General features: G+C 42.8%; 1 protein-coding gene and 1 pseudogene across 1 annotated transcript; both read left to right on the forward strand.

Moving 5' to 3' along the window:
* The first annotated feature begins 7 nt into the window (after positions 1 to 7).
* Positions 8 to 27,985, forward strand: LOC140508156 (uncharacterized). The gene is made up of 5 exons (XM_072615924.1): positions 8 to 198; positions 1,237 to 1,356; positions 10,372 to 10,498; positions 12,223 to 12,318; positions 19,629 to 27,985. The coding sequence occupies exons 1-5, from the start codon at positions 190 to 192 to the stop codon at positions 21,290 to 21,292; spliced, it is 2,016 nt and encodes a 671-aa protein (XP_072472025.1). The 5' UTR covers positions 8 to 189; the 3' UTR covers positions 21,293 to 27,985.
* LOC140508158 (aspartate--tRNA ligase, mitochondrial pseudogene) lies at positions 15,401 to 19,546 on the forward strand (annotated as a pseudogene).
* Positions 27,986 to 27,987: the final 2 nt, after the last annotated feature.

Genomic DNA, 27,987 nt, shown 5'->3' on the forward strand with positions numbered 1-27,987 from the left:
CAGGGGGCTGGCTGAGAACAGGAACTTGTGCTGAGGTGGCTCCGCCTTCTCCCTGCCCTGGGAGCAGAAATCTGTCCGCCTCTCTCCCGCAGGTCCAGATCTCTATCTCTTTCTCTCCCAGAGCCGAAATCTCGCCGCCTTCTCCTGGACCTGAGATCTCTGCCCTCTGGACGCCAGCTCTGTGGGTGCATGTCCCAGGTAGGTCCGTGCCCGGCCGGCTTCTGCTGGCAGTCCCTACTTCTGGGTCTCCTCCTCCTCTGACCACGTGGTCTGTGCCCCCTGGTCCCATCCTCCCCGCCAGGTCTGGCTGCAGGACAAGCTTCCCTTTGCTAAAGCTTTTCCCGACTCCCAATCACCTCCCAAATGACTAGGGTCAGTCTCCCCAGATTTAAGATGGGGTCACCCTTTCCCAAAGTTCAAACCGTCTCCCTACCCCATTTTTGGTTCTAGACTCAGTGGTTCTTTCTTCAGACCAAGCCCCTGTAAGGACCCAAAGCTCCCCCACACCTTGTCTGGACCCCCAGTTCTTGGACTGCTCCCTGTCTGATCCCAGCCACTGGCTCCCAGTGTCTGATCTCCCTTGAGAGATTCTAGTCCTAAGCTATTCCAGAGTCCTCCTGAGCTCCTATTTAGACCCCAGGACACAGGCCTCTTGCTCTCCTAGGCTCACTGTCCCCCTGGAGCCCTTCTGCCATTTTAGTGCAGTCCGTGTCATGAGCTGGGGTAGAATGTCTTCCTCTCAGACCCTACCTGGTCTCCCCTTCCCCAGGCCTCCTGCTTCCCTGCTCCCTCTTCTTTCAGAGCCCTCAGGCCCTGTGCCAGGGGGCTGAATCCCACATTGAATTTGGTTTCCCAGCCTCAGGCTTCTCCTGGACATTCCTTGGGAGCTCCATCCCAGAGCCCTCCCCACCCTTCACCTTCCTAAGTTTCCTTCCTCCCTAGATCAAGCAGTCAGTCTGTTGTCTAGATAATGTGTGTGTGTGTGTGTGTGTGTGTGTGTGTGTGTGTGTTAGTTGGGGAGAGGGTGTGCAGGGAGGGCAGAGGACCAACTGGAGGGAGATCTGTGAATGAGGAGATCCCAAAGCCCCTTCTGCCTCTTGGGTCTCTGAAAGAGAGGAAGGGGACTAAAGAGAAAGAGTAGGTGAGGGTGGGGTCATCTTTTCCAAACCCTACCTTACCTGTGGGTTGGAGGTTCTGCCCTGAAGGCAGGTCCTCACCCTCTGTAAACACCTTTAGCCCAGTCTAGTGCACTGGAAGAAAAGGATCCTACCTCCCCAGCTCAGCCAGCAGAGGACCCAAGCAGGGAGCCTGGAGCCAGAGGGAATGGCCCCTGGGAACTGCAGCCCCCCAGCCCAGGTGAGTGCACTCCGTCCTCAGACTTGACCACAATCAGCCAAAGAGGCCATATCATTGACAAGGAGGGATTGTCTGTAAGGCAGGCAATCCTCTCCTTATGGAGTGTTTCTTTACAAAAATAGGCAGGAAATTGAAAACAGTAGGAACAACACTTCCCTGCCCTCTCCTTCTGTGTTATGCGATGACTGAAGGCGTTTTCGCATCACAGGCTATAACTTACCCCCACCTCCACCATGCCCACTTGCTGCCCTCCCATGTTCATTTTTTAAGGTTTCCCTCACAATGCCGGAGTCACAATGACGACCACTTCGCTCATTCCTCTCTGTGCCATGGGGATTTTGTCTTGGCTCTCTTTTCCATGCCTATCACTCCCCCACACACATCCATCGAAGTGCTCCCCCCTCCACTTTCCTTCTTTGACCAAGCTCTCCCTCCTAGACCTCGGCTTGTCCTCCAGGGTCTGAGCTACACATGCAGTTTATCAGGCTAGTCTACACTGACTGGTCCCTGTCCTGTTGCTGGTTTGAATCTCAAGGGCACACTAAGATGGCAGTCAGGGCTGAAAGGAGCAAACATTAGAGGAGTTGGGGCTAGGGGTTTGTGGTCCTGGCCTCCTGCGTGCTCTGGTCCAGTGTTTCTGGCAAATACAGGAACTCAAGAAAAGAAATTAAGTTAGCTTGTGGGTCACAGATTCACAGGCCCTTAGCAGAGCTGTTTGGACCAAGCCAAAGGAAACAGTGCCTTCTTTAGCTGTTAGTATATTAGGATTTGTTAAGGGCTTAGGACTTCCCTTGTTAGAGAGGATGCAGGGAAAGGGTTGAGTTTGGGGAACTATTCAAAGTCCTGGAAGTTTTCTTTTCCAATGGGGAAAGGGGATACTGACTGAGACACCCAGTTCTTGTCAGAGACGTCTGGCTCGAAAGCAAAGACAGAATGGAGGGACTTACTTTCTTTCCAAAATCTACCTTTTTGGCCTTCTTCACAGCAACTTTATATCAGAGGTGTTCTTAGTGTCTTTATTTCACAGTTCAGGAAAAAGGAAAGAGGCTTAAGTGACTTGCCCAGGGACTCATTGCTAGTAAGTGTAGGAGGCCAAATTTAATCTCACATCCTCCTGACTCTAGGCTTTGTGCTACATCCACTGGGCAACCTAGATGCCATTGGCTATTCATCTTTTCGAAATAATATTTCGCTTTTTCCCCAATGACATAGAAAAATTCCTGCTTTGAGTTCCCAATTCTCAACCTGCCTCCTTCCTCTTACCCCTCCCATAGATGGTATGCAATCATAAATAGGTTATACTCTGCAATCCTGTAAACCATTTCCATATTAGTCATTTTGTGAAGGAAAACTTGAACCAAAAGAGAGAAAGTGAATGTATGCTTAGGTCTGCATTCAGACTCAATTAGTTCTTTCTATGGAGAGGGACAGCATTTCTCATCAGGAGCCCTTTGGGGTTGGCTTAGATCCAGGTATCCCTGAGAACAGCTCAGTTATTCAGTGCTGTCACCACACAATGTTGCTGTTACTATGTACCTCCTCCTCCTGGTTTTGCTGACTTCACTGCATCAGTTCATTTAAGTTTTTCTAGGTGTTCTGAAGTCCTGTCACACAGCACAACTTCTTAAGGCATTCCCCACTTAATAGGCATCTCCCAATGTCCAATTCTTTGGCAGCACAAAAGAGTTATTATAAATACCCTTCTCTAAATAGGTCCTTTTCTCCCCCTCTTTTTAAGAAACCTTTGTGTATATGGACTTACTAGTGTCATTGCTGGATGAAAGGTATGCACACTTTCATAACCCTTTGAGGATATTTCCAAATTGCTCCCTAGAATGGTTGGATCAGTTCACAGATCCACCAACAGTACATTAGTGTCCCAGTTTTCCTACTTTCCTCCAATATTTATCATTTTCCTTTTATGTTTTATTAGACAATTAAAGATGAGGTGGTTACCTGGAGTTGTTTTAATTTGTGTTTCTCTAAACCATAGGTCTTTGTAGCATTTTTATGTGACATTATGTGACATTTTTGATTTCTTTGTCTGAAAACTGTCCGTTCATATTCTTTGACCATTTATCACTTGGTTCATGACTTGTATTCTTACAAATTTGACCCAGAGGTCTATATATTTGAGAAAAAACACCTTTATCAGAGATACTTGTTGTTCATTTTTTTCCCAGCTATCAGTTTTCCTTCTAATCTTGTTTCATTAATTTTGTTTCTGCAAAAAACATTTTTAATATAACCAAAATTGTCTATTGTACAGTTAGTAATGCAGTTTATGGGTGAGTTCATTCCGTTCATATTTACAATTATGGTAACTGTGAATTTCCATCCATCTTATTTTCTCTCTGTTTATCCTCTCTCTCTTTTCATGCTGTCCCCCCTCACCAGTGCTTTGCTTCTGACCAATGCCTCCCCCAACCTGCCCTTCCTTCTATCAATCCTGCCCTCCCATTTGTCCCTGTCCCTTTTCACTTCCCTGTAGGATGAGATAGATTTCTTTTTTTTTTTTGTTTAACTTTTAACATTCATTTTCACAAAATTTTGGGTTAGAAGTTTTCTCCCCTTTTATCCCCTCCCCCCCAAACACCAAGCATTCTAATTGCCCCTATGACCAATCTGCTCTCTCTTCTATCATCCCTCTCTGCCCTTGTCTCCGTCTTCTCTTTTGTCCTGTAGGGCCAGATAGCTTTCTATACCCCTTTACCTGTATTTCTTATTTCCTAGTGGCAAGAACATTACTCGACAGTTGATCCTAACACTTTGAGTTCCAACTTCTTTACCTCCCTCCCTCTCCATCCCTTCCCTTTGGAAGGAAAGCAATTCAATATAGGCCAAATCTGTGTAGTTTTGCAAATGACTTCCATAATAGTTGTGTTGTATAGGACTAACTATATTTCCCTCCATCCTATCCTGTCCCCCATTACTTCTATTCTCTTTTGATCCTATCCCTCCCCATGAGTGTCGACCTCAAATTGCACTCTCCTCCCCGTGCCCTCCCTTCTATCATCCCCCCCACCCTGCTTATCCCCTTATCCCCCACTTTCCTGTATTGTAAGATAGGTTTTCATACCAAAATGAGTGTGCATTTTATTCTTTCCTTTAGTGGAATGTGATGAGAGTAAACTTCATGTTTTTCTCTCACCTCCCCTCTTTATCCTTCCACTAATAAGTCTTTTGCTTGCCTCTTTTATGAGAGATAATTTGCCCCATTCCATTTCTTCCTTTCTCCTCCCAATATATTTCTCTCTCACTGCTTGATTTCATTTTTTTAAGATATGATCCCATCCTCTTCAATTCACTCTGTGCACTCTGTCTCTATGTGTGTGTGCATGTGTGTGTGTGTAATCCCACCCAGTACCCAGATACTGAAAAGTTTCAAGAGTTACAAATATTGTCTTTCCATGTAGGAATGCAAACAGTTCAACTCTAGTAAGCCCCTTATGACTTCTCCTTGCTGTTCACCTTTTCATGGTTCTCTTCATTCTTGTGTTTGGAAGTCAAATTTTCTTATCAGCTCTGGTCTTTTCATCAAGAATGCTTGAAAATCCTCTATTTCATTGAAAGACCAATTTTTCCCCTGAAGTATTATACTCAGTTTTGCTGGGTAGGTGATTCTTGGTTTTAGTCCTAGTTCCTTTGACTTCTGGAATATCCTATTCCATGCCCTTCGATCCCTTAATGTAGAAGCTGCTAGATCTTGTGTTATCCTGATTGTATTTCCACAATACTTGAATTGTTTCTTTCTAGCTGCTTGCAATATTTTCTCCTTGACCTGGGAACTCTGGAATTTGGCCACAATGTTCCTAGGAGTTTCTCTTTTTGGATCTCTTTCAGGTGGTGTTCTGTGGATTCCTTGAATATTTATTTTGCCCTCTGGTTCTAGAATCTCAGGGCAGTTTTCCTTGATAATTTCATGAAAGATGATGTCTAGGCTCTTCTTTTGATCATGGCTTTCAGGTAGTCCCATAATTTTTAAATTGTCTCTCCTGGATCTATTCTCCAGGTCAGTTGTTTTTCCAATGAGATATTTCACATTATCTTCCATTTTTCCATTCTTCTGGCTTTGTTCTGTGATGTCTTGGTTTCTCATAAAGTCATTAGCCTCCATCTGTGCCATTCTAATTTTGAAACAACTATTTTCTTCAGTGAGCTTTTGAATCTCCTTTTCCATTTGGCTAATTCTGCTTTTGAAAGCATTCTTCTCCTCATTGGCTTTTTGAACCTCTTTTGCCAATTGAGTTAGGCTAGTTTTCAAGGTGTTATTTTCTTCAACATTTTTTTGGGTCTCCTTTAGCAGGGAGCTGATGTGCTGTTCATGCTTTGACTTCATGTCTCTCATTTCTCTTCCCAGCTTTTCCTCCACCTCTCTAACTTGATTTTCAAAATTCTTTTTGAGCTCTTCCATGGCCTGAGCCCATTGGGTGGGCTGGGACACAGAAGCCTTGATTTCTGTGTCTTTGCCTGATGGTAAGCATTGTTCTTCCTCATCAGAAAGGAAGGGAGGAAATGCCTGTTCACCAAGAAAGTAACCTTCTATAGTCTTATTTCTTTTCCCTTTTCTGGGCATTTTCCCAGCCAGTGACTTGACCTCTGAATGTTTTCCTCACACCCACCTCACCTCCTGATCCTCCCAGCCAGCCTTTGGGGTCTGAGATTCAAATACTGCTTCCAGCCTCAGGGCTTTGGGTGGGGGCAGGGCTGCTATTCAGTGTGAGATTAAGTTCAGATGCTCAGGTCAGGGCAGGGCCGCCTCACGGGCTCAGTTCCCTCAGGGAGTTTATGCACAGACCTTCAACAATGGATCCAGGCTCCTGCCTGCTTGGGGAGCCCTGGTCTGCCGCTGCCTCAGCTTCTGTCTCCCGAGGGGGCCCGAGCCATGGGGGCACCCCACTCCCCCCTCGACCCGCCAAAGAGACTCTCTCACCGACCCCTGTCACCTGTGGGTGGAGGGAGTTGTGCGGCCACTGGAGATCCTGTCCCTGAAGCCTGCTCGGATCTTTTCCTCTCAGTGCCGCAGCCGCGGCAGGGCTGTACTCAGCTCCCAGTCCCGGCGCCCAGCCCGCAGCACGAAGGACCTTTTGCGTGAGGTTTGCAGGTCTCTCCAGAACAGAAATCTCCCTCGCTCCAATGTTCTGTGGCCTCTGGGTGCAGAATTCGCCGTGAGTTACTTCTTTGTAGTTGTTCTATGGGTTGTGGGTTTGGAGCTATGTGTATGTGCATCTTTCTACTCCTCCATCTTGGCTCTGCCCCCCGAGATAGATTTCTGTATTGAACTAAGCATGTATATTATTCCCTCTCTGAGCCAATTTTCATAAGAGTAAGGTTCAAGTCCTCCCTTCCCACCTCCCCCATCTTCCCCTTCACTGTAATAACTCTGCTTTGCTGCTTTTATGTGAGATAATTCACCCCCTTCTACCTCTCCCTTCCCTCTTCTTGGAATATAATTCTCTTTCTCACCCCTTAATTTTCTTTTTTTGAATATCATCCCTTCACAGTCCACACTCTCAATGTATATTCCTTCTAATTGCCTTAATAGATATAACTGTCCTAAGAGTCTCAGGCATCCTCTTCCCATGTAGGAATATGAGCAATTTGACCTCATTGAATCTCTTCTGTTTTCTCTTTCCTGTTTACGTTTTGATGCTTCTTTTGGGTCTTGTATTTGAAGGTCAGCTTTTCATTGAGCCCTGGTCTTTTTGTTAGGAATGTTTGATTGTCCTCTATTTATTGAATGACCATTTTCTCCTGAAGGATTATACTCAGTGTTTCTGGGTAAGTGATGCTTGGCCTTCATTCTAGCTCCTTGTCTTACAGAATATGATTCCACACTCTCTGATTTTTCAGTGTAAAAACTACTCATTTCTGTGTTAGCCTGACTGTGGCTCTATGACCTTTAATGTCTTCTGTCTGGCTGCTTATCCTCTTTTCTCCTTGACCTGGGAGCTCTGAGATTTGGCTGTAATGTTGCTGGGAGGTTTCCTCTTGGGATCATTTCTAGGAGGTGATTGGTGGATTCTTCCAATGTCTACTTTGCCCTCTGGCTCTAAGACATCAGGGCTGTTTTCCTTGATAATTTCTTCACCCAGAAAATATCAAATGGGCTCATGGAGGGTCAGACATGACTGAAACAACTGAACAACAACTATAATATCTATACAGAGTGTGCTGTAAGATGCTGGTCTAATCCTAATGTCTTCAGCTGTTATCAATAATGTGTTGATTGAAGAAAATCCCGAAGGACTGATGAGGAAGCCCAGTATCCACCTCCAGAGAAAGAACTGACATGGTTTGCAGACAGACTGAAGGAGCTATTTTCACTTTCTTTTTTTTTTATTCTTTTTCTTTTTTTTCCCAGTTTTCCTGTACAGAATGACAAATGTGGAAATGTTTTACATGATCACATATGTAATCTATATCTGATTGCTTACTGTGTGTAGTGGGGAAGTGAGGGAAGAAGGGGTAGAATTTGGAACTCAAATTTAATAAATAACAAACATTAAAAAAATTTAATATGTAATTGTGGGAAAAATAAAGGATATTTTTTTAAATGTAAAAAAAAGAAGAAAAAATAGAAGTTCTCCACCATTCAGCACTGTGCTATCCATTGGTTACAGCAGTTTGAGAAATTTTGAATCCTCTGAATAAGTTCCTTTACCTTGACCATGTGCTTTCTAGCATGTACACAGAAGTGGTGAGGTTGGGAAAAGAATGACCTTTAAATCAGTATTTAATTACTTTGATTTATTTTTAGTTTCATTGTAGGATTAAGTTCCCTTCTTTGGGAAAAGCTTGCCTTCACAGCTAAGCCAACCTAACAGAGATACCCTTCCAAGTCTACATTACCTCTAGATGTAGTGAATACACAGATAATTTATAAGAACACATATATCTTTGTAGGACTAAAATAGTCATGGGATTGTAAGACTCTTTCCAAAAGTTAATTTCCCCATTCTGGCTGCTGGAGAAAGGGGGTTATTGAAAAGCTAAGTCCCTCTTTCTAGCCTTAGTGGACTAGCTCCTTTTCATTTTTTTTTCACCTGAAGGTCAAGTCGACGTTCAGTTAGTATAGTTTTTTTTTTATAAGGTTTCTGTCAGCTGGAAGATGGAGGGTGTAGTGACTGTTCACTAGAAACCACAAGCTCTTCTTTTCTAGTCTTTCTTCCTTTAAAGTAATATTTTGGTTACAGAACTCATCAGCTTCAGAGCAAGGACTTCTGGGGAAATCTCTCTTTGACAGACAGGCTGATAGACACAAGATAAATCTGGGTGATGAAAACCTGGGAGGATTCAGTAACCACTGCCCAGACTTGTCCAATTGCATTATATTCAAAACATGTTTCTTAAGATTATTGTAATTTTTTGTTCCTCTTTTGTTATAAAAATAAGCTCTGTAAGTCACACCTTGGTTACCAATTACTGAGTTGACCTGACTTAAAGGTAGCCTGTCAGCTGTTATAAGTAAATCATTATCTACTGGTAAATTTTGTGCCTCAGATTATTTTCTATTTTAGATAACTCATTTTAACAGTTGATGTCTGCTTTGCCAGAGATAGTTCAGCACTTGAGAGGCTGCCAAGGAAAGTATGAGAGAGAAGAGGTATTAGACTGATCAAGCTGAAGGTCTATAGAGCTGTTGTGGTGACCTCATTATTGTATGCCTGTAAAAGCTGGGCAGTCTACCAGTGCCATGGAGGAAACTGAATCACTTCCATTTTTATTGTCTTAAAAAGTTTCTGAAGGTCACCCGGCACCGTAAGGTGTTGGACACTGAGGTCCTTTCTCAAGTTAGACTGCCAAGCATTCCCACTCTACTGCAGAGAGCACAGCTGTGATGGACTGGCTGGGTTGTCAAATGCCAAGAGTCTGTTTGCATAAAAGACTATTTTATGGAGAACCCATGCAAAGAAGGTGCTCACATAATGGTTGGAAGAAGTGATACAAGAACATTCCCGAGGTCTCTCTGAAGAACTTTGTAATCAGTTGTGAGACATGGGACACATTAGACACACTGGCAAAGGACCATCCAGTATGGCCTACCCACATCAAAGAATGTTCTAGGCTGTGTGAACAAAGGAGAATTGAAGTAGCTCAAAAGAATGGGGAGATGTGCAAAGTGAGAGCCATCTCCAGCCCAGATGCTCACATGGACTATTTGTGCCTGACCTGTGGTGGAGCCTTCTGGGTCCTGTTAGTGATCATCCATGGTCAGACACACCTTGACCCAGACCTAGTGTCATCATTTTGGTTCACTTTGAGCACGCAGAACAAGAATATGGGAACTAAACATTAAAATAAAGAAATATGTGCTATTGATGAGTGCAGGACTCATAAAGCAAAGGCAGACGATGTTTTGGCCGTGACACATCATCCCCAGGGTAGCCTCGAGCACTCAGAGTAACAAGTCAGCTCTCCACCCTCCTGGAAAGTCTCAGATCCCTCAGTTTAGTCCAGATTGTAATTAGTGTGTTTTATGAATCTTTTTCATGTTTTATCTAGAGAAGACTTTGTTTCAGCTTCTGAGGAAATAAACTACATCTTTTCTTTCTCTTTCCTCTTCTACAATCCTGCATAAATCCCCCAGATTCCCCAGAATACACTTTCCTTGCCACCTTCTCACACATTCCTCACACAGTTTGCTTTATAACACATCACTTCTCTCAGTTTTGAGAAAGCAGAAATTTCACATTTTCTCTCTTTCTCTTCCACAGGTCCTCCGACCTCACAGATAAAACACACACTTTGTCTCAGATTCCATAGGGACGCACATTCCACAGTAAGACCTTTCTCAACTTTATTCCAACTGACCACATCAAATGCTTTTCTCAATATTCCATTGGGCTCTTAATGACTGTGGTGTCAAGTGTTGACTGACACTCAGCAGGGGTATGACCTCTGGGTAAATCCCCTTTCTCTGCTTCTGTTTCCTCCTCTCCCTTGATGAGGCCCAGACTCCACAAATTCTGGAGTCTCTTTCAGCTCTCAGTCTTCTGACTTTTGATGGTTTAGGAGTTGGTGACATTCAAGGATGTGGCTGTGGACTTCACCCCAGAGCAGTGGGGCCTCTTGGACCATCCTCAGAAGGAGTTGTACAAGGAGGTCATGCTGGAGAATGCTGGGAACCTGCTCTCCCTGGGTAAGGACACTTCCCCTGACCTCTCTGAGTCTGCTATAAGAGGGAATATCTCCATTGCTGAGTGTGCTGGCTTTGGAGCATTTATCAGTTAAAAGAAAGGAAAAAGTGCTGGTCATTTCTGTTCTAGAGACAGGGTCCTGCTATTGCCTGGATTTCCTATAAAAGGTCAGAACATTGGGTTAAGAGAATGTGGAGGTTTCCTGGTTGCTCCTGTCTCTTGCCAGTTCTAGGGAGCTTGAGGTTCAAGATCAGATCAGTGTTGAAGCATGTCAGGTGTGGATGTAAACCCCCATCAGGTAATTCAACCTCTCCCTGGACATGAATTGTGTCTGCCCAATGTCTGCCCACTGCTCAGGAGGCTTGGCCCTGCACCCCCTTCCTCTTTGGGAGGGGCCAAGTGTTTAAGACATTCTTCTTTGTGAGAAGCCTCAGTTTGTAGCTCCCAGCTCCCAGCTGTGCCTGGTAGGACACGTTTGTCCTTCTTCCTTTCCATTGCCCCAAATTCCAGCCCAGATGGTGGGAAAGGAAGGAAGGGAATCAGCATTTCTGTTCAGCTGCTGTTCCCCAGCTGTTGTGCTCAGTGCTTTCTTTGCAATGTGATGTCATTCGGTGATATTATTATCCCCCTTTGACATATGAGAAAACTGAAGCAAATAGAGGTTAAGTGGTTTGTCTAGGAGCACACAGCTAGTAACTGTCTGAGGCTGGATTTAAACCCTTTCCTCACTCCAGGCCCAGTGCTCTCTCCACTGCTCTACCAGCTGCCTCTAATTTCTAGATACTCGACTTGTGTTTTCCTTTGTTCTCAAAGAGGACCATGACATCAAGATGATGACGTGACTTGCAGTTGACTTTGATTTGAGGGAGGGAGGGCTGTGCAAGGTCACCAACCTCACCTTCTTCTCCTGAGCCATCTGGGTCCCATGGCATGATACTCATCAGGACGCCTGGAGACGGCCCAGAATGCAATAGGAGACCATGGCCTTGGTGGTATTACCATCCCCATTTGACATTTGAGAAACTGGAGCAAAAGACATGATATGACTTGTCCAAGAGCACACAGCTAGCAACTGTCTGAGGCTGGATTTATACCCTGGCCATCCTGACTCCAGTTCCAGGGTTCTCTCCACTGCCCTACCAGGTGCCTCTAATCTCTAGATACTGGAAGCTATACAATGAGTCCCTCCTCCTATGAAGAAGGGGCACCAAGACCAAATTTTCTGACTCCAGATTGTCTTTATGATCTTCTCCTCACCTCTCCCCAAAGGTCCCAAAAATCAATGCTGTGGAAACCTTGCTTGAGGACTTCTGGGCACCACCCTGTGACCTTGCTTGCAGGCCCTGTCACTGGCAGGAATGACAGACTGACCCAGAATCAGAATTTGACTGAGGTTCATTGAGCTCCCCAGCAGGAGAATGTCACCAGCAGAGGCAAAGACTTCCTGAATGAACAGGAGCAAGGTTTCTGTAGGTTTCAGGGAGTAAGGAGCAGGGGAGGGGCCAGAGCCAAAGCTGATTCATCGAGGTCCCTTTTACTGATGCCCAAGGCTGATCTGGCACATCCTATTCTGGGTTATTTACATTAGAAGCATTAATGAGAGAATAAGCCAGATCTGTGTGAACATGATGGAGTGATTCTGTAGCTTTGCATGCATACTCTTTTCCCTAAAGAGAACTGAATTACAAGGATTTCTCCATCTTCATCCTTGATTCCCCATTCCCAGGATTTCCAGTTTCCAGAGAAGATCTGAGCTCTTGTTTGGAGGGAAGGGAAGCACCCTGGCTGCTGTACCAAGAAGACCTGAGGAGCTGCCATCCAGGTGAGTGAGGGGAAAGCAGGTATGAGAGGTGTGGTTACAAGAAACTTGTGGGTGTGGGGGTGAAGCAAGTGCTAGATCTGGGGCAGGAAGAGCTGACTTGGAATTCTTTTAGGGACACTTTTTAGCAGTGGAGGCTGAACAAGTCACTGAAACCCACTGAGCTTCAGTTTTCCCATTTGGAAAATGTGGAAGTTGGACATCATGGCCTTGAAGCGCCCTTCCAGTGATAAATCTCTGATCATATAAAGAGTCATTGTTTGAAATTTAGGGACAGGAACTCCCCTGGAAGTGCAAAAAGGGGTTGGGATTTCCAATTTGGGCTCTTTCTTAAACCTTCTTCAAGTCAGTGAGCTTTTATTAAGTTCCTGCTGTGTGCCAGACCCTCTGCTATGCACCAGGGGTATAAGAGATACAAGGAACTTCCCCTGCTCTCCTGGAGCTCACAGGCTGGGGGGGACAGAGAACATGCCAACAACTATGTACCCACCTGTCATAATGTATTGCCAAGGCAATATTCATAGCCCTACTGGTGACTGAATATACCAGCGTAGTTCTCAATCGAAAAATATAAAAGACTTTATATCGAAGACAGAAGAAAAACATCTAAATGTACACCAGAAATCCGGATCCTAGAACCAGAAAGCAACATCTGTCATGATGACCAGGAAGTCAATAAACATGATCACTGCAGGAAGCCAAGCCATTTCCAAGCCTCCCCGCCTCAGCCAGGACCTTTTCATCATGACCCTGAGCCTTGCTGCATGTGCCTGTGTTCTGTCTCCTCTGACAGGACCAGGCTCACTGACTTCCTTCTAGTTCTGCTCCACCCTTCTTGTCCTGCCTGTTCAGCAAGCTCCTCCCACCATGTGACTTAGGCTCCCAGGTGATTTAAGTAAACTATATGGGCCTATTAGTGAATGAGAAAGATCTTTCCATTTATATTATTATTACGTTCGTCCCCAAGATTATTATTAACAGAACTTTAACAAGGATAACAGAAAATAAGCATAGAAAACAGTAGCTTACACTGGTGTCAACGGTACTCCACAACAGCATAACGAGGTTCACACCAAATGGGCACATAAAACAATGTTTTCGAGTGGGACGAGCTCAAATACCCCGTGATTCCCCTTTAACAAATGGAGCCGAAAATCTTGGAGTAAGAGAGGCAGATGTAACTACTTCCTGTTGAGATTGGACGTAGAGCTGTCCCTGTCCCAAGAGGTCCCATCTGAGAGATCAGTTCTTTAGCTGGTATCTGCAGTTCGGTCCACTACAGGTCCAGAGAGGGTACATCACTGTCATGGATAGGGGGTGACGTGGCTTAAGCAATCAGGCACCTGTAGGCAGAGGATGCCCACCTAATTGAGGCACTGGGTCAGAGGGTTATGCCCTCTGGCTCTAAAAGGTGTATAAATACTCTGAGGCTGGGGTTTTATTTTGGGGCTTAGTTTTTATAAGAAGTTTTGAGTATCAGACGAGAACTCTGGGATACTACTTTGAAAACCCATATGTCAGTGCTTCCCTCTCTGGTAGTAGCAAAGGATGCTGCCTTACTTAGCATTAATCCAAGGCTCTGCTTTGTGTAAATCATCAACCTCTGCCCTTCCCCTGATCTCTGAGGCTCAAACTTTGGCATGTTCTTGACCAGATTCATTGAGCTGACATCCACTCTCAGTTTGGGAAAATGAGAGGGGGAAACTCCCAGGTGTCCTTAGTCCAAGATGCTTCAGAAGCCTAGAAAGAAGTGTTTGTGATCTTCACTATGGGTCCCATCAGGGTTAGAACTAGACTAAGTGTCAGGCCTAGAGGCCTAAGGGCTACCCAAGTCTTACCTTACCTATCGCAGGTCTTCGGCTGGCCAAACCGGATAAACGTATGAGAGAAGAGACTTTCCAGAGTCGAACAAGGGTTAGGCTTTATTCAGGGTCTTGGTTACATGTGCAGGGGGAATTCTTCCTCAGGAGAGAGAAATCCTCTTCCCAAGGAGGCAAAGATCTTACAGTAAGAGAATGGAAGTGGAAGTGGGAGAGGGGAGAGGGAAGAGAGAAGAGAGGAGACAGGGAAGAGGGGCCTTCTGTCCTCTAACGGCCCCTCAACGCTAAGAGCACCTTCAGGCTTTCCTGACCCTACTTAAGCTCTCCTGCTGCATAGTTTGCACCTGAATACCTGCCTGTTAAACAACAATAGGTGTGCTCAGACCCCGGGCCAATCTCAAGGGCGGGGATGCTCTCTCCCAGCACATTTCCCACGGGAAGAGGTGGAAATGCACGAGATAGCCCAGTCTCACACCTCAATTCCCTGCTGTTCCCTGGGGGGCCTCATGAGAACTCTAAGGTTTAGAAGTCCTCACCTTTACCTGCCCGAGACTGTCCACATGGAACTGAGCTTACACCCCCAACAACTAAGGACACTCACTATAGGAGATTAGATGCAGGGAAGAGCCAGACACAGGGCAGAGGGCAGAACCTGCATTTGCCAACTGAATGACCAGAGTTTAGGGCCTGAGGTGGAGCCTGGGACCTCTGTCAACCCTAGGCCGTGTCAGTCAATATGCATGGATTAAGCACCTTCAGTGCACCTCCAAGCACCTTGCTAAGCTTTTGAAAGATAAAAGTCAATCCCTGCTATCAAGGAGCTCCCAGTCTGGTACAAAAACATGGAGATGTTTGAGAAGAAACAAAGACTTGGGAACTTTGGTCTTAGCTGCTCCAGGGAAAAAGAGAGTGTTTGGGAATGGAAAGAAATGTAGTTTAATGGGATATATGAGAACTCGAAGAGTGAGACTACTAATGGTTTAAGAAGGAGCGGAGAATTAGGGAGCAAAGAGTCAAAATCAAAAGAAGAATGGCAGAAATTTCAGGCACAGCCCAGGGGTATTGTGGGTTCTGTTCCAGAGCACTGCAACACAGCAAATATTGCAATTATATGTGTCAAAGTTGTTTATACTTATAACTTAAAATATTTTATTGCTAATAAAAGCTCATTGTCTTCAGGGCCTGCAGTGGATCATAATCTTGTTTCTGGGGGCAGCTCTAGCCCAGTATTGAGGGCTGCTGACTCATCATGGTGTTGATTGCTCAAGGTTGGCAGTGGCTGGTGGTTTCTGAAAATCAAGCTACAGTGAAGTTTGCCCCATTTATTGACTCTTCCTTTTCCTTGAATGTAAAGCCCCATTGCAGAATTATTAGTTGACCTGATTTCAATGTTGTTGCATCTCAGGAAATAGGAAGATACAAAGGGAGGGAGAGAATGATCAGCTTGCATTAATGAAGTATTTTTTCTTAGAAAAAAACAAAAGAAAAGAAAGTTCAATGGAGAACGACCATCTAGTACCATGGACAGAGCATGCCCACTTGCAGGGTTGGAGTTCTAGTCTCAGCTAGAGGGATACTGGGCAGGTCACTGAGCCATTTTTAGCTCATGGCCTGAGCTGAGACTGTAATGAGAATTTCTGGGTCTGCTTGTGTCACAGCTGTTTGTGAGGATCCAAGGTGATTGTGTGTGAAGCTCTTTGTAAATAAAATTATCCTGTAAGCTAATGGCATTTTGCAATGATGGATTCTGTCCATTGAACTTTGAAGACTTTACACTTAGCCTGGGGAATATAGATCAATTAGTTTACTTTCTGGCAATGGAGGGAAGGGCTTATAATTATATATGGTAGGAACCCACGAGGAAGTGAGGGTGGGAGCAGAGGTGGGGTTTCCCAGTTGTGCCAGGCCTTCTCTAGTTGACAGGGTCGTCTCCTAATTCTTCCTCCAGAAGAAGCCCGGGATTTGGAGGCCGAGGTTCTGGCCTCTAGTTCCTTTTGCCACCGATTATCCGTGTGACCTTGGACAAGTCATTTGCCTTCTCCAGACTCCCGGGTCCTCCTCCTCGGCACCATGAACCGAGGGGGCCCAATGGTCTCGGCACTCTCTTCCAGCTCTCTAGCTCAGTGAGCCTCATCAAATCCAGTAATACTGACAGCGGAAGGCCCTCGCCAGCAGCTGCTCCTGCCTGTGGTTCCAACATGCCTTTGCCCTGGGGCCTGTGCCTGGTGAACAGGATGTACAGGAGTTGGTCAGGACCTGTCAGAAAGACAACCCCATCACTGCTGGGCTCCTCCACCCGGTATCTGATGCTCAGCACACAGAAAAGAATCTCAGATTTTAATAGCTTTGTTGTCCAGACTAATACTTGTGGAGAATTGCATTCCTCTCACTTGGGCCAAGAAGTCACATTGTATGGATGGATTCAGTACAGAAGGCAAAGCTTTTTCCTGGTCCTGAGAGATTTCTATGGGCTAATTCAAGTCGTCATTCCTCAAGATGAGTCAGCTGTTATGTGAAGCTCCCCTAGAATCTGTTGTTCAGGTTACTGGAACTCTTATCTCTTGGCCTCCAGGGGCAGGAAAATCCAAAAATGCCAAGAGGTGAAATTGAAATTGAAGTGAAAACAGCTGAGCTTTTGAATTCCTGCAAGAAGCTACCCTTTGAAATTAAGGACTTTATGATAAAAACAGAAGCTCTTCATATGAAATATCGCTACTTAGATTTACGTAGTTCCCAAATGCAGTATAATCTAAGACTGAGATCCCAGATGGTCATGAAAATGCGGGAATACCTCTGTAATCTGCATGGGTTTGTGGACATTGAAACACCAACATTATTTAAGAAAACTCCAGGGGGTGCAACAGAATTTGTGGTACCATCAAGGGAACCTGGAAAGTTTTATTGTCTTCCTCAGAGTCCTCAACAGTTCAAGCAGCTTTTGATGGTTGCTGGTTTCGACAGATACTTCCAAATTGCCCATTGTTATTGAGATGAAGGTTCTAAGCCAGAAAGGCAACCTGAATTTACCCAGGTTGATATAGAGATGTCTTTTATAGACCAGACTGGGATCCAGAAATTAATTGAAGGTTTGCTTCAGTATTCATGGCCTAAGGACAAAAATCCTCTTACTATTCCTTTCCCTTCTATGACTTACACTGAGGCTTTGGACATATATGGGACAGATAAACCAGATACTCGCTTTGGAATGAAGATTGTTGATGTCAGTGACATATTTAGGAACACAGCGATTGAATTTCTTCAAGATGTGCTTAAGAAGCCCCAAGGCACTATCAAAACCATCTATATTCCTGGAGGAGCAAAATATTTGCAAAGTACAGATTTTGAGGCCATTAAGAAATTTGTGGTTGGCAATTTTAATCAGGAGGTTTCACCCTTATTTCTGAAAACCAGTGAAAGCAGGAAGTCTCCACTTACCAAGCGCTTAAAGGAAGAGGAAAAATCAGCCCTGGTCAGTCTAATGAAAGCCCAGGAGGAAGAGGTGCTCCTGTTAACAGCTGGAGAGTACAAGAAGGCATGTTCTTTATTAGGAAAATTACGCCTGGAATGTGCTGACCTTCTGGAGGCCAGAGGAGTTGTGCTTCATGACCCAGCTGTGTTCCACTTCCTTTGGGTGGTAGAATTTCCACTCTTCCTTCCTAAGGAGGAGGATCCCACAGAACTAGAGTCAGCCCATCATCCATTTACCGCTCCTCACCCCAGCAACATCCACCTCCACTACACTGAGCCAGAAAAGGTTCGAAGCCAACATTATGATTTAGTGCTGAATGGCAGTGAGATAGGGGGTGGCTCTATCCAAATTCATAATGCAGAGCAGCAACAGTACGTCCTGGAAACAGTGTTAAAGGAGGATGTTAAACTGCTCTCTCACCTACTTCAGGCTTTAGATTTCAGGGCACCCCCTCATGGAGGAATTGCTTTAGGGCTAGACAGACTTGTGTGCCTTGTCACTGGAGCACCAAGCTTAAGAGATGTCATTGTCTTTCCAAAGTCCTTCCGGGGACATGACCTGATGAGCAATGCCCCAGATTATGTGTCTTCTGAAGATATAGAGCCCTACCATATCCAGGTCAAGAGACCAGAAGTCACAGACAGAAAAGATATCCAGTCTGTCATCTGTGAAACTGAGTCTTCACAACAGTTCGTCCTTCCAAGCCGTGCTAAGACTTAGAATCTCTTGGGGAAATTGTCTTTGGGCCAAACTTCTGAGATTTCAGAAAGAAGAAAGTCTAGCAAGTATCCAGATAACCAATGAAGATGGAGTGAAGCAAATGGAAGATGTCTCTTTCTCGCGGTAATAGAGCACATCAGGTGTCACAGACTGAAAGAGGCTGTGCCCATCAGACATTGAGGGTCGGTGAGAAAGGCTCCTTTCAGATCAGCCAGGGCTTTGTGCCCACTAATCATGGATGTCCAGTGTATCCAGTGACTACCCCCCATGCATCCTTTAGAGCAAAAATGATCAAAATTGTGTCAAGATGGAAAATGCTTGTAGTCACTGAGATTGTAGGGTCAGGACGGTGTGGTTTTATTATCACCCTGGTAGAACTGGCTGAATTGTAACATTTCACTCTCAGTGTGGAGACTGAGCGCCAGGCAAGAAGTTAGTTGGGGGGCCCCGTGCTAGGTCCAGGTGCCCCAGGGTCATCTCATCTCTCTCAGCTTCAGTTTCTTTATCTTCAAACTAATCATGATACCACTTATTCACCTACTTCACTAGGTGGTTATGAGGATTAAATAAGATAATACCCACTGAAAAATTAAAGTGCTACGCATCTTCTGGATGTTGTTATTAACTATATACATAGAGACAGCTAATCAGTTGTATATTATGACGAATGCCCTAGCAAAGACTAATATCAACAGATTTGTAAATCAGCAGTTCATATTGTTTTAAAGAATAATTCTTGAATCATTAAATGTGATTTCTTTTGCCCTGATTAGAAGCATCAGCATATGACAGTACTAATTAAGATGTGTATGACACAGGTGCTAACTGCCACACTACCTGTGCCTTCTAGGATCAGGACTTGCAACACTCATCTACAATTCCTCAGTTACTGACCTCAGGAGATTATTGTAAGGAAAACATTTCATGGCCTATAAAATAGCGTTATATAAATGTGACCTTCATGGTACTAATAAAACAGAAGAAAATTGGTTCAATTAATTCAAGATTAGCATTGGCAATAGAAATACATAGAAATACAAACAAGAATATGATTAATTAGACTTCCCTTAAATTGGACAATATGCATTTGGTCCAGAATTTTAAAATAGCTTGAAATAAATGGCTATTTTTCATTAGGTTACAGGTGAGAGATAGAAATCTTGGGCCTTGGACATAGTCAGCTAAAAAATAATTTTTTGTGAATAAAATTTGTCTTCAATTATGTTTTGAGTTGTAAAAAAAAAATTATATATGGTATACAAGTGTCTCTGTATATAAGTTTTATTGTTTTTTTTTTCTTACAGAAAGAGAGCTTAGGCCTGAAATGAAGGCGATTACTGAAAAGTTAAACAATTCTGTGAAAGAAACTAATGAGGAAGGTTTAATGTGGAGTAGTCCTTGTGACTTCACTGAGATGCAGATATGTACTGTAGTTCATAGGATCCACAGAGGAGAGAGACATTATGAATGTAATCACTGTGGAAAGGCTTTTCATTGGAGATCCAGTTTTCTTGTACATCAGAGAATCCACACTGGAGAGAAACCTTATGAATGTAATCAGTGTGGAAATGCTTTCACACAGAGGTTCAGTCTAACCAAACATCAGAGAATTCACACTGGAGAGAAACCTTATAAATGTAATCAATGTGGAAAAGCTTTTAGAAGTACTTCTGATCTTGCTGGACATCAAAAAATTCACACTGGAGAGAAACCTTATGAATGTAATCAGTGTGGTAAGGCTTTCAGAAAGAGGTCCATTCTTGTTGTACATGAGAGAATCCACACTGGAGAGAAACCTTATAAATGTGATCAGTGTGGAAAGGCTTTTAAAAGTACCTCTGATCTTGCTGGGCATCAGAAAATTCACACTGGAGAGAAACCTTATGAATGCAATCAGTGTGGTAAGTCTTTCAGAAAGAGGTCCATTCTTCTTGTACATGAGAGAATCCATACTGGAGAGAAACCTTATGAATGTAAGCAATGTGGAAAGGCATTTACACATAGGTCCCCTTTTATTTATCATCAAAGAAGTCACACTGGAGAGAAACCTTTTGCATGTAATCAATGTGGAAAGGCTTTCAGTGGTAGCTCCAGTCTTGCTGAACATCAGAGAATCCACACTGGGCAGAAACCTTATGAATGTGATAAATGTGGAAAAGCTTTCACACAGAACTCCAGACTTGCTGTACATCAGAGAATCCACACTGGAGAAAAACCTTATGAATGTCATCAGTGTGGAAAAGCTTTCACACAAAGCTCCAGACTTGGTCTGCATCAGAGAATCCACACTGGAGAGAAACCTTATGAATGTAAGCAATGTGGAAAGGCTTTCCGTTACAGGTCCAGTTTTGTTGTACATCAGAGAATCCATACCGGAGAGAAACCTTATGAATGTGATAAATGTGGAAAAGCTTTCACAGAGAGCTCCAAACTTGCCCTACATCAGAGAATCCACACTGGAGAGAAACCTTATGAATGTGATAAGTGTGGAAAAGCTTTCACACAGAACTCCAAACTTGCTCTACATCAGAGAATCCACACTGGAGAGAAACCTTATGAATGTAATCAGTGTGGTAAGTTTTTCAGAAAGAGGTACAGTCTTGTTGTACATGAGAGAATCCACACTGGTGAGAAACCTTATGAATGTAATCAATGTGGGAAGACATTTAAACAGTGGTCCCCTTTTACTTATCATCAGAGAAGCCACACTGGAGAGAAACCTTTTGCATGCAATCAATGTGAAAAGGCTTTCATTAGCAGCTCCAGTCTTGCTGAACATCAGAGAATCCACACTGGGCAGAAACCTTATGAATGTGATAAATGTGGAAAAGCTTTTACACAGAACTCCAAACTTGCTCTACATCAGAGAAGCCATATTCAAGAGAAACCTTATGAATGTAATCAATGTGGGAAAATTTTCAATTTCAGTTCCAGTCTTGCAGTACATCAAAGAAGCCACACGGGATAGAAACCCTTTAAATGTGATAAATGTGCAAAGACTTTTAGTTGCAACACTAGTCTTGTGGCAAATCAGAGAAGCCACAGTGAAAAGAAACCTTGTCCATGCAATCAGTGTTGAAAGGCTTTCAAACATGGTTCATTCTTATGGAAACACCTTCAAACAGAGATGGCATCTTGCTCTACATCAGGGAATCCATAGTGGAGAAAAAAATTTTTTTTATGTAATCCATGTTTCATTGTTTGCTCCTATTTCTTCACATTGTTATTTAAGAAAACCTTATCTCTCCTTGCTGCTCTCTGGAATTCTGCATTTATTTCAGTATATCTTTCCCTTTCTCTGTCACCTTTCACTTGACTGCTTTCCTCAGCTATTGGTAAGACCTCCTCAGGTGACACTTTGCTTTCTTGCTCTTCTTTTCCTTTGAAATATATTTAGTTGCTGCCTCCTGTACAATACTTCAGGCACTCTATCTACCAGATCTAATCCCCTAAATCTATTCATTACTTCTACTTCATATCCATAAGCAATGTTATTTAGGTCATACCTGTGCAGTCTACTGCTTTCCCCTATTTGCTTCAATTTGAATCTGAATTTTGCAATAAGGAGCTCATGACCTCAGCCTGTCAGCTCCAGGTCTAGTTTTAACTGATTGTATGGAACCTCTTCACCTCTGCCTTTTTTTCTCCTAGAAAATGTTTAGGTGTTCGTAGAAGTGAGCAGCTTTGGGCTCTGCAATCAGTACTTGGAAGATAGACTTGTTACTGTGATGTTGAATGGTTTGCCTTGGATTTGAACAGTACTTGACTATACCTTGGAATAATCTTGCTGGAGCAAAACTAATGAATGTAGTTAATAAGGTTAGGTCTCTTGCTGAAAACCTCATTTGATTTCCCAGTATAAGAAACCACATTAAATATCCAAAATTTCTTGTAGTAAATAAATCCCTATAAATGTCATGGCTTTCCCCTCTAAAATCCTGATGTTTCTCATTACTCTAACAATTTCCTTTGAATTCATATACTGCGTTTTCTTTAGGTATTCAAGAGCTGTTGGGTGCTCACTTTGTTTCTTGTTTGTTGCAGGCACAAAAAGTTCTGGTGTAAATATTGTGGTAACTGGCTGCAGTCTTGAGTTTTACAATCATAGCTGGACAAAATGATTTCCTTTTTAAATAATTTGAAAATATATTCATCTGAATTGCTGTCATCTGATTGGCAACAAGTTTTTGTTGTCAGTCTCTTTTGTCAAAACGATAAGATTTATTTTAAATCTATAGTATTGCTTTTGTTATTATGGATCCAAATTTCCTTTAATTGTGATTTTGGGTAATTATTTGATAATAAATGTTGTTAATTTTTAAAGTGATACCTAGAGGTTAATACAATTTTATTCTTAGAAAATCAACTCCTTTTGATCTGGATGCTGTGCAATGATGAACTAAACTGCTAACGGAAATGTGGTTACAGTGTTTAAAAACTGCTAAGTAATTCCATATATTTAGATTTAATAATAATAACAGTTTGGGAAAGGTAGAAAAGACTTGTAAATTCTCCTTATTGTTTGAGGACTAAGCAAATGCTTTGGTACCTTCTCTTTGGGCAAGGTCAACCAAGGACAAATCTTATCAGCCCTGGGAAAAAACAGGTTGTCCAATTCTAGGGTAAAACAGTGCTTTACTGAGTAATTAAGACCTCTAAGAGCCAAAGTAGGGTTTGGAGAGAGGAGTTTTACAACTTTGCTTATAATATCCAAGTTTCATGAGAATTTGTCTGGCCTGTGATGATGGAAATTACAAAATTCCATCTGGTTGTTTGTTGTGCTTCATTTTTAAAGAAGATCAAGATGACATCACCATGATAAAGTGAAGTGTCGGTGTGTCCCATTGTGGCTGATCAGACCAATATGAGCTCGGAATGCTCCACCACAGATTGGGCACAGATAGTCCCTGTGAATATTTGGGTGGATACTACAAAGTTGTGCATCCTACTTTTACTTTGTGCTGTTGCAATTCTGCTTTGCAGAAAAGCACAGCACCCTTTCTGATGTGGGCACACCATGCTAAGTGGTCCTGTGCCAGTGTCCCCCATGCTTCACAATCAAATCCAAAGTTCTTGAAAGAGACCTTGAGAGTGTCCTTGTATCACTTCTTCTGACCACCATGTGATTGCCTGTCCCATGTGAGTTTTCCATAAAATAGTCTTTTTGGCAAGCATACACTTTCCATTTGAACCGTGTGGCCAGCCCATTGGAACTGCACTCTCTGAAACATATTTTGAATGCTTGGCAGTTTAGTTCAAGTAAGGACCTAAGTATCTGGTACCTTATCCTGACAGATAGATGATCCTCAGAATCTTCCTAAGACAGCTCAAATGGAAGCGATTCATTTTTCTGGCTTGGCTCTGGTAGACTGTCCATGTTTCACAGGCATACAACAATGAAGCACAATGGCTCTGTAGACCTTCAGTTTGGTAGTCAATCTAATACCTCTTCTATCCCAAACTTTTCTTCAGAGCCTCCCAAATACTGAGCTAGTTCTGGCAGTGAGTGTGTCAACCTCATTGTTAATGTGTACATCCCTGGAAAGTACACTACCAAGGTAAGTGAACTTATCCACAGCATTCAAAACTTCTCCATTTGTTGTAACCAATGGTTCCATGTATGGATGGTGTGGTGGTGGCTGATGGAGCACCTGTGTTTTTTTGGTGTTAATTATTAGGCCAAAATTAGCATAGGCAGCAGAGAATTGATCCATATTTTGTTGCATCTCAGATTCAGAGGTTACATTGAGTGCACAATCATCTGCAAGCAGAAAATTGTGCACCAACTTCAGTTTGGTCTTGGCTTGTAGGCTTTTCAAATTGAAGAACTTAACCATCAGTACACTAGCTGACCTTGATGACATGTTCATCCTCATTGAAAGCATTTGACAACATGACTGAAAACATCATGCTGAAAAGCATGGGAACAAGCATACAGCCCTGTTTCACTACATTGGTGACTGGGGAGGCTCGAGAGCATTGTCCACTATCCAGAAACCAGGCAAGCATGCCATCATGAAATTGACATACAATACTGATGAACTTCTCTGGGAAACTAAATTTTGACAGAATTTTCCATAATCCCTCAAGACTAACAGTGCCAAAGGCCTTGGTCAGATTTTCAAACATTGTGTATAGACCTCTGTACTGATCCTGGCTTTCTTTTGGAATTGTCAGGCAGCAAACGCTATATTGACTGTTCCTTGGACTTTTCTGAAACCACACCGACTCTCATGGAGATAATAGGGAAAGGGAAAGGCTCTAGATGTACAGAAGTGTTTCTACCAGCTCATCTTGTGGAGGCAGAGACTTGGAAATGGAGGAGACACCAATCAATTGGGGAATGGCTGTGTTATGGTATGAGAATGTGATGGCATGTTATTATGCTGTAGGAAATGACAAAAGGGAGGTTTAAAAATTACCTGGGAGGACCTATGTGCACTGATGTAAAGTGAAGTGAGCAGAACCAGGAGGACAATGAAGACAGTAACAGCAGTCTTGTAAAGAAAAACAACTGGAAGGGATTGTGTAATTTTTCTTTGTATCCTCAGCAGTTAGCATACCACCTGGCACATAGCAGTAAAAATGTTTATTGACTGATGAGTAAATGCTTTTTGAATTAACATCATCAAATCCCCAGTTCAAGAAAATGTTACACAATCTCTTATTTTCTGCCCCTCAATATCTGACAGTATCAGCTTTGGTCAAAGAAGGAGGCCCATTTGGAATCAAAGTTCAGGTTTCTTGAGACTAAGATGACTCAAAGATGTCAGTTCAATAGGTAGTCTTCCAGTTGAGATTTTATACTTTTCATAATCAGTGGACCAATAGATAGTCCATCAGATAAAAATCACTTCAAATATTAGACACAAACTTGTAACCAAACTTACAAAGCCTCCTTCCCCTGGAGGTGGTATGTCTCTGTCTTCTTCCTCTGGGCCATATCTCACTCTGCCTTCCTTTGGAGCTGAGATATCTCAGCCTTGTGGAAGCCAACTCTGCTGGTGCAGGACCCAGGAAGGTCGTCCCTGGGCCACACACAGTTCCTGGCTTCTGCTCACTGTTCTTTCCAATGGGTCTCTCTTCCCAATCTGCACCCCTCCCTTCAGCTATGAGAGGTCTTGGTTACTCAGTGGAGTACTTCATCACTTTAGAATTGGATGCTCTTTTTTCAGCAGTTTTTTAAAAAATTATTTTATTTGTTTTCAGTGTTCTACAATCACTTCCATATCTTAGATATTTTTCCCCTGCCTCCTCCTCCCCTCCCCACTCTCTCCCTGAGACAGCATGCCATCTTATATAGGTTCTACACATACATTCCTATTAAATACATTTTCACCTTAGTCATGTTGCATAGAAGAATTAAAATGAGTGGGAGAAACCATAAAACAAAACAAAACATAATACAAAAGAAAATGGTCTGCTTCATTCTGTGATCCAATTCCATAGTTCTTTCTCTGGATGTGGAAGGCATTTTGCCTCAAAAGTCCATTGGGAATTTTTTAGGTCCTTGCTTTGCTACGAAGGACTGAGTCTACCAGAAAATTATTCACACACTGTGGTTGTTGCTGTGGACAAAGTTCTCCTGGTTCTGCTCCTTTCACTCAGCATCAGATCATAAAAGTCTTTCCAGGCCTCTCTGAAGTCCTCCTGTTGGTCATTTCTTATAACACAATAGTATTCCATTAATTTCACATACCACAACTTGTTCAGCCATTCCCCAGTGGATGAGCATCCCCTTGATTTCCAGTTTTTGGCCACCACAAAGAGAGCTGAGCAGCTTCTTCTTGAGGACTAAGAAGATTTAAGGACCTTGCCCAAAGAGAAGGTGCCAAGGCCCTTATTTGGTAAGTTCCCCCCAAATTTCACAGGTAAGGAAAATTTGCAAAGTCCCTTTTACTTTTCTCAAAGAGTAAGTTTATATTATTAGTCATTTTAAATTAAAATATGCCCAGTTAAATACTTCAGATTATCTACACATTGTAACCACACTCTCACAGCTTAATTCATTATTTCACAGCATCCAGACCAAAAGAGTAATTTTCTAAGGATCCAATTGCATTAGCCTCTAGAAATAATTTTTCAAATGAGCATTTTTATACCAGGTTTCCCCCAAATCCCAATATGAGAATTATTAGAAGTATAATAACAACACAAACAAAGCTATGGATTTAAAACATGAAAGAAAATGGCCAGCAGAAGGACATCAAGGCATTTCTGAATGATCTTCCCTAGAAAATTCACTTCATCCTTCCATCCATTTGACACTCAGGACTGCTGGCATTCAGAGTAGAACGGAGTCATTCCCAAGGAATTCCCTTCAATTCTTGTTCTTACAGTTCCTAAACATATCAGCTTAATGCCAATTTTAAGTGTTTGTTCTAGCTGTAGAGGGTCAACCATCCCAATGATGGCTTTGGGAGAACACAGTGGAGTTTAAATAAGCCCACATTCTAACTGGGATTAGGAGAACTCAGTCCAAATAAATCTGGATTTACAGTTGCAGCTGCCATATAGAATCCCAATTTTCCTAAGGGCCATTTGCTGCTAGAGCCTCAAAGTGTAGCTACTTTTTTTTTTAATGGTTTTATATTTCCTTTATTTATTTTTAGTTTTCAACATTGACTTTCATAACATTTTGAGTTCCAAATTTTCTCCCCACCCCCCCCTCCCCACACTCTAAGCCAGCATATAAATCAATAGAGGTTTGACAGGTACGTTCATACGTCTCCCTTTTGATTCCTTCCTTTTTTGTTTTTCACCTTTGAGGGTATTCTGGTCTTTAAAAGAAAGGGCTGTTTGTTTTTTAATTAAAAATGATACTCACCTTGCTCTCTGCTACTTTTCACCTTTTAGAATTGAGAGGGATAATATTTAACAATTTACAAAGCAAGACAGCTGTATTTGTCTCATACCTTCACCAACGTTACTTATAAAAACAGATTTTACAATGTTAATATACATTTCAAGTACCAATTGTTGACATTCTTAATTGATTGCATTTCAGGCAATGATAAAAAAAAAGCTCTGATCAAAGACAAAGTTTATTTTTGCAACTTTAAACACATTACCCTGATGTCGGTCATATTGGGAAAAGTTCCATAGATTTGATTTAAACATAATCTAGAGTTTGGGTTGGATTCCAGTTATACCTGAATTCACAAACTTGGAAGTGACCAACAATTACAAGACTGAAAGAGAACTATCTAAGTTAAATTACTGTTCTTTACACATTATAGCCTGAGGGAACCTCACCCTACCGTTTGGGTTCCTAATGATGAGATAGAAAGGAGTAGGGGGGGCCCCCCCACGGGGCACATGGAGCAAGCAGGAGGCAGAATGTTAGCTAGGAGATAAGATGCAGGATGTGGTCAGAGAAAAGGGAGCAAAGAAGGCTGTGCACCAAAGCCCCCTCCATGGCCTGACCTGTGTGCTTTCACAAAGCCCAGACCATTCCAAAAGAACTTTTCCCCTCCCCTCCCCTCTCCTCTTCTCTGTGCTTATCTGTTTGACGATAAAGGTGCCTCCTGCCTACCTGATATCCCAGGCATTTCCAAGGCCTGCTTGTTCCTCCCATTCTCTTGTCCCCTTCTCCCCTAATTCCATAAAATTGTACTTAAACATAAAATGTATAGAAATATAAAATTGTATTTAAATCATACC

This window comes from Notamacropus eugenii, chromosome 5 (genome assembly GCF_028372415.1).
Source record: "Notamacropus eugenii isolate mMacEug1 chromosome 5, mMacEug1.pri_v2, whole genome shotgun sequence".
In the NCBI taxonomy this organism is placed as follows: Eukaryota; Metazoa; Chordata; class Mammalia; order Diprotodontia; family Macropodidae; genus Notamacropus; species Notamacropus eugenii.

Bases quoted from the DNA above. Each gene is read 5' to 3' on its own strand.
- LOC140508156 (XM_072615924.1), top strand. The intron at 1,357-10,371 runs GTGAGTGCACTC...TTGATGGTTTAG, and splicing joins ACTGCAGCCCCCCAGCCCAG to GAGTTGGTGACATTCAAGGA. The intron at 10,499-12,222 runs GTAAGGACACTT...CCCCATTCCCAG, and splicing joins TGGGAACCTGCTCTCCCTGG to GATTTCCAGTTTCCAGAGAA.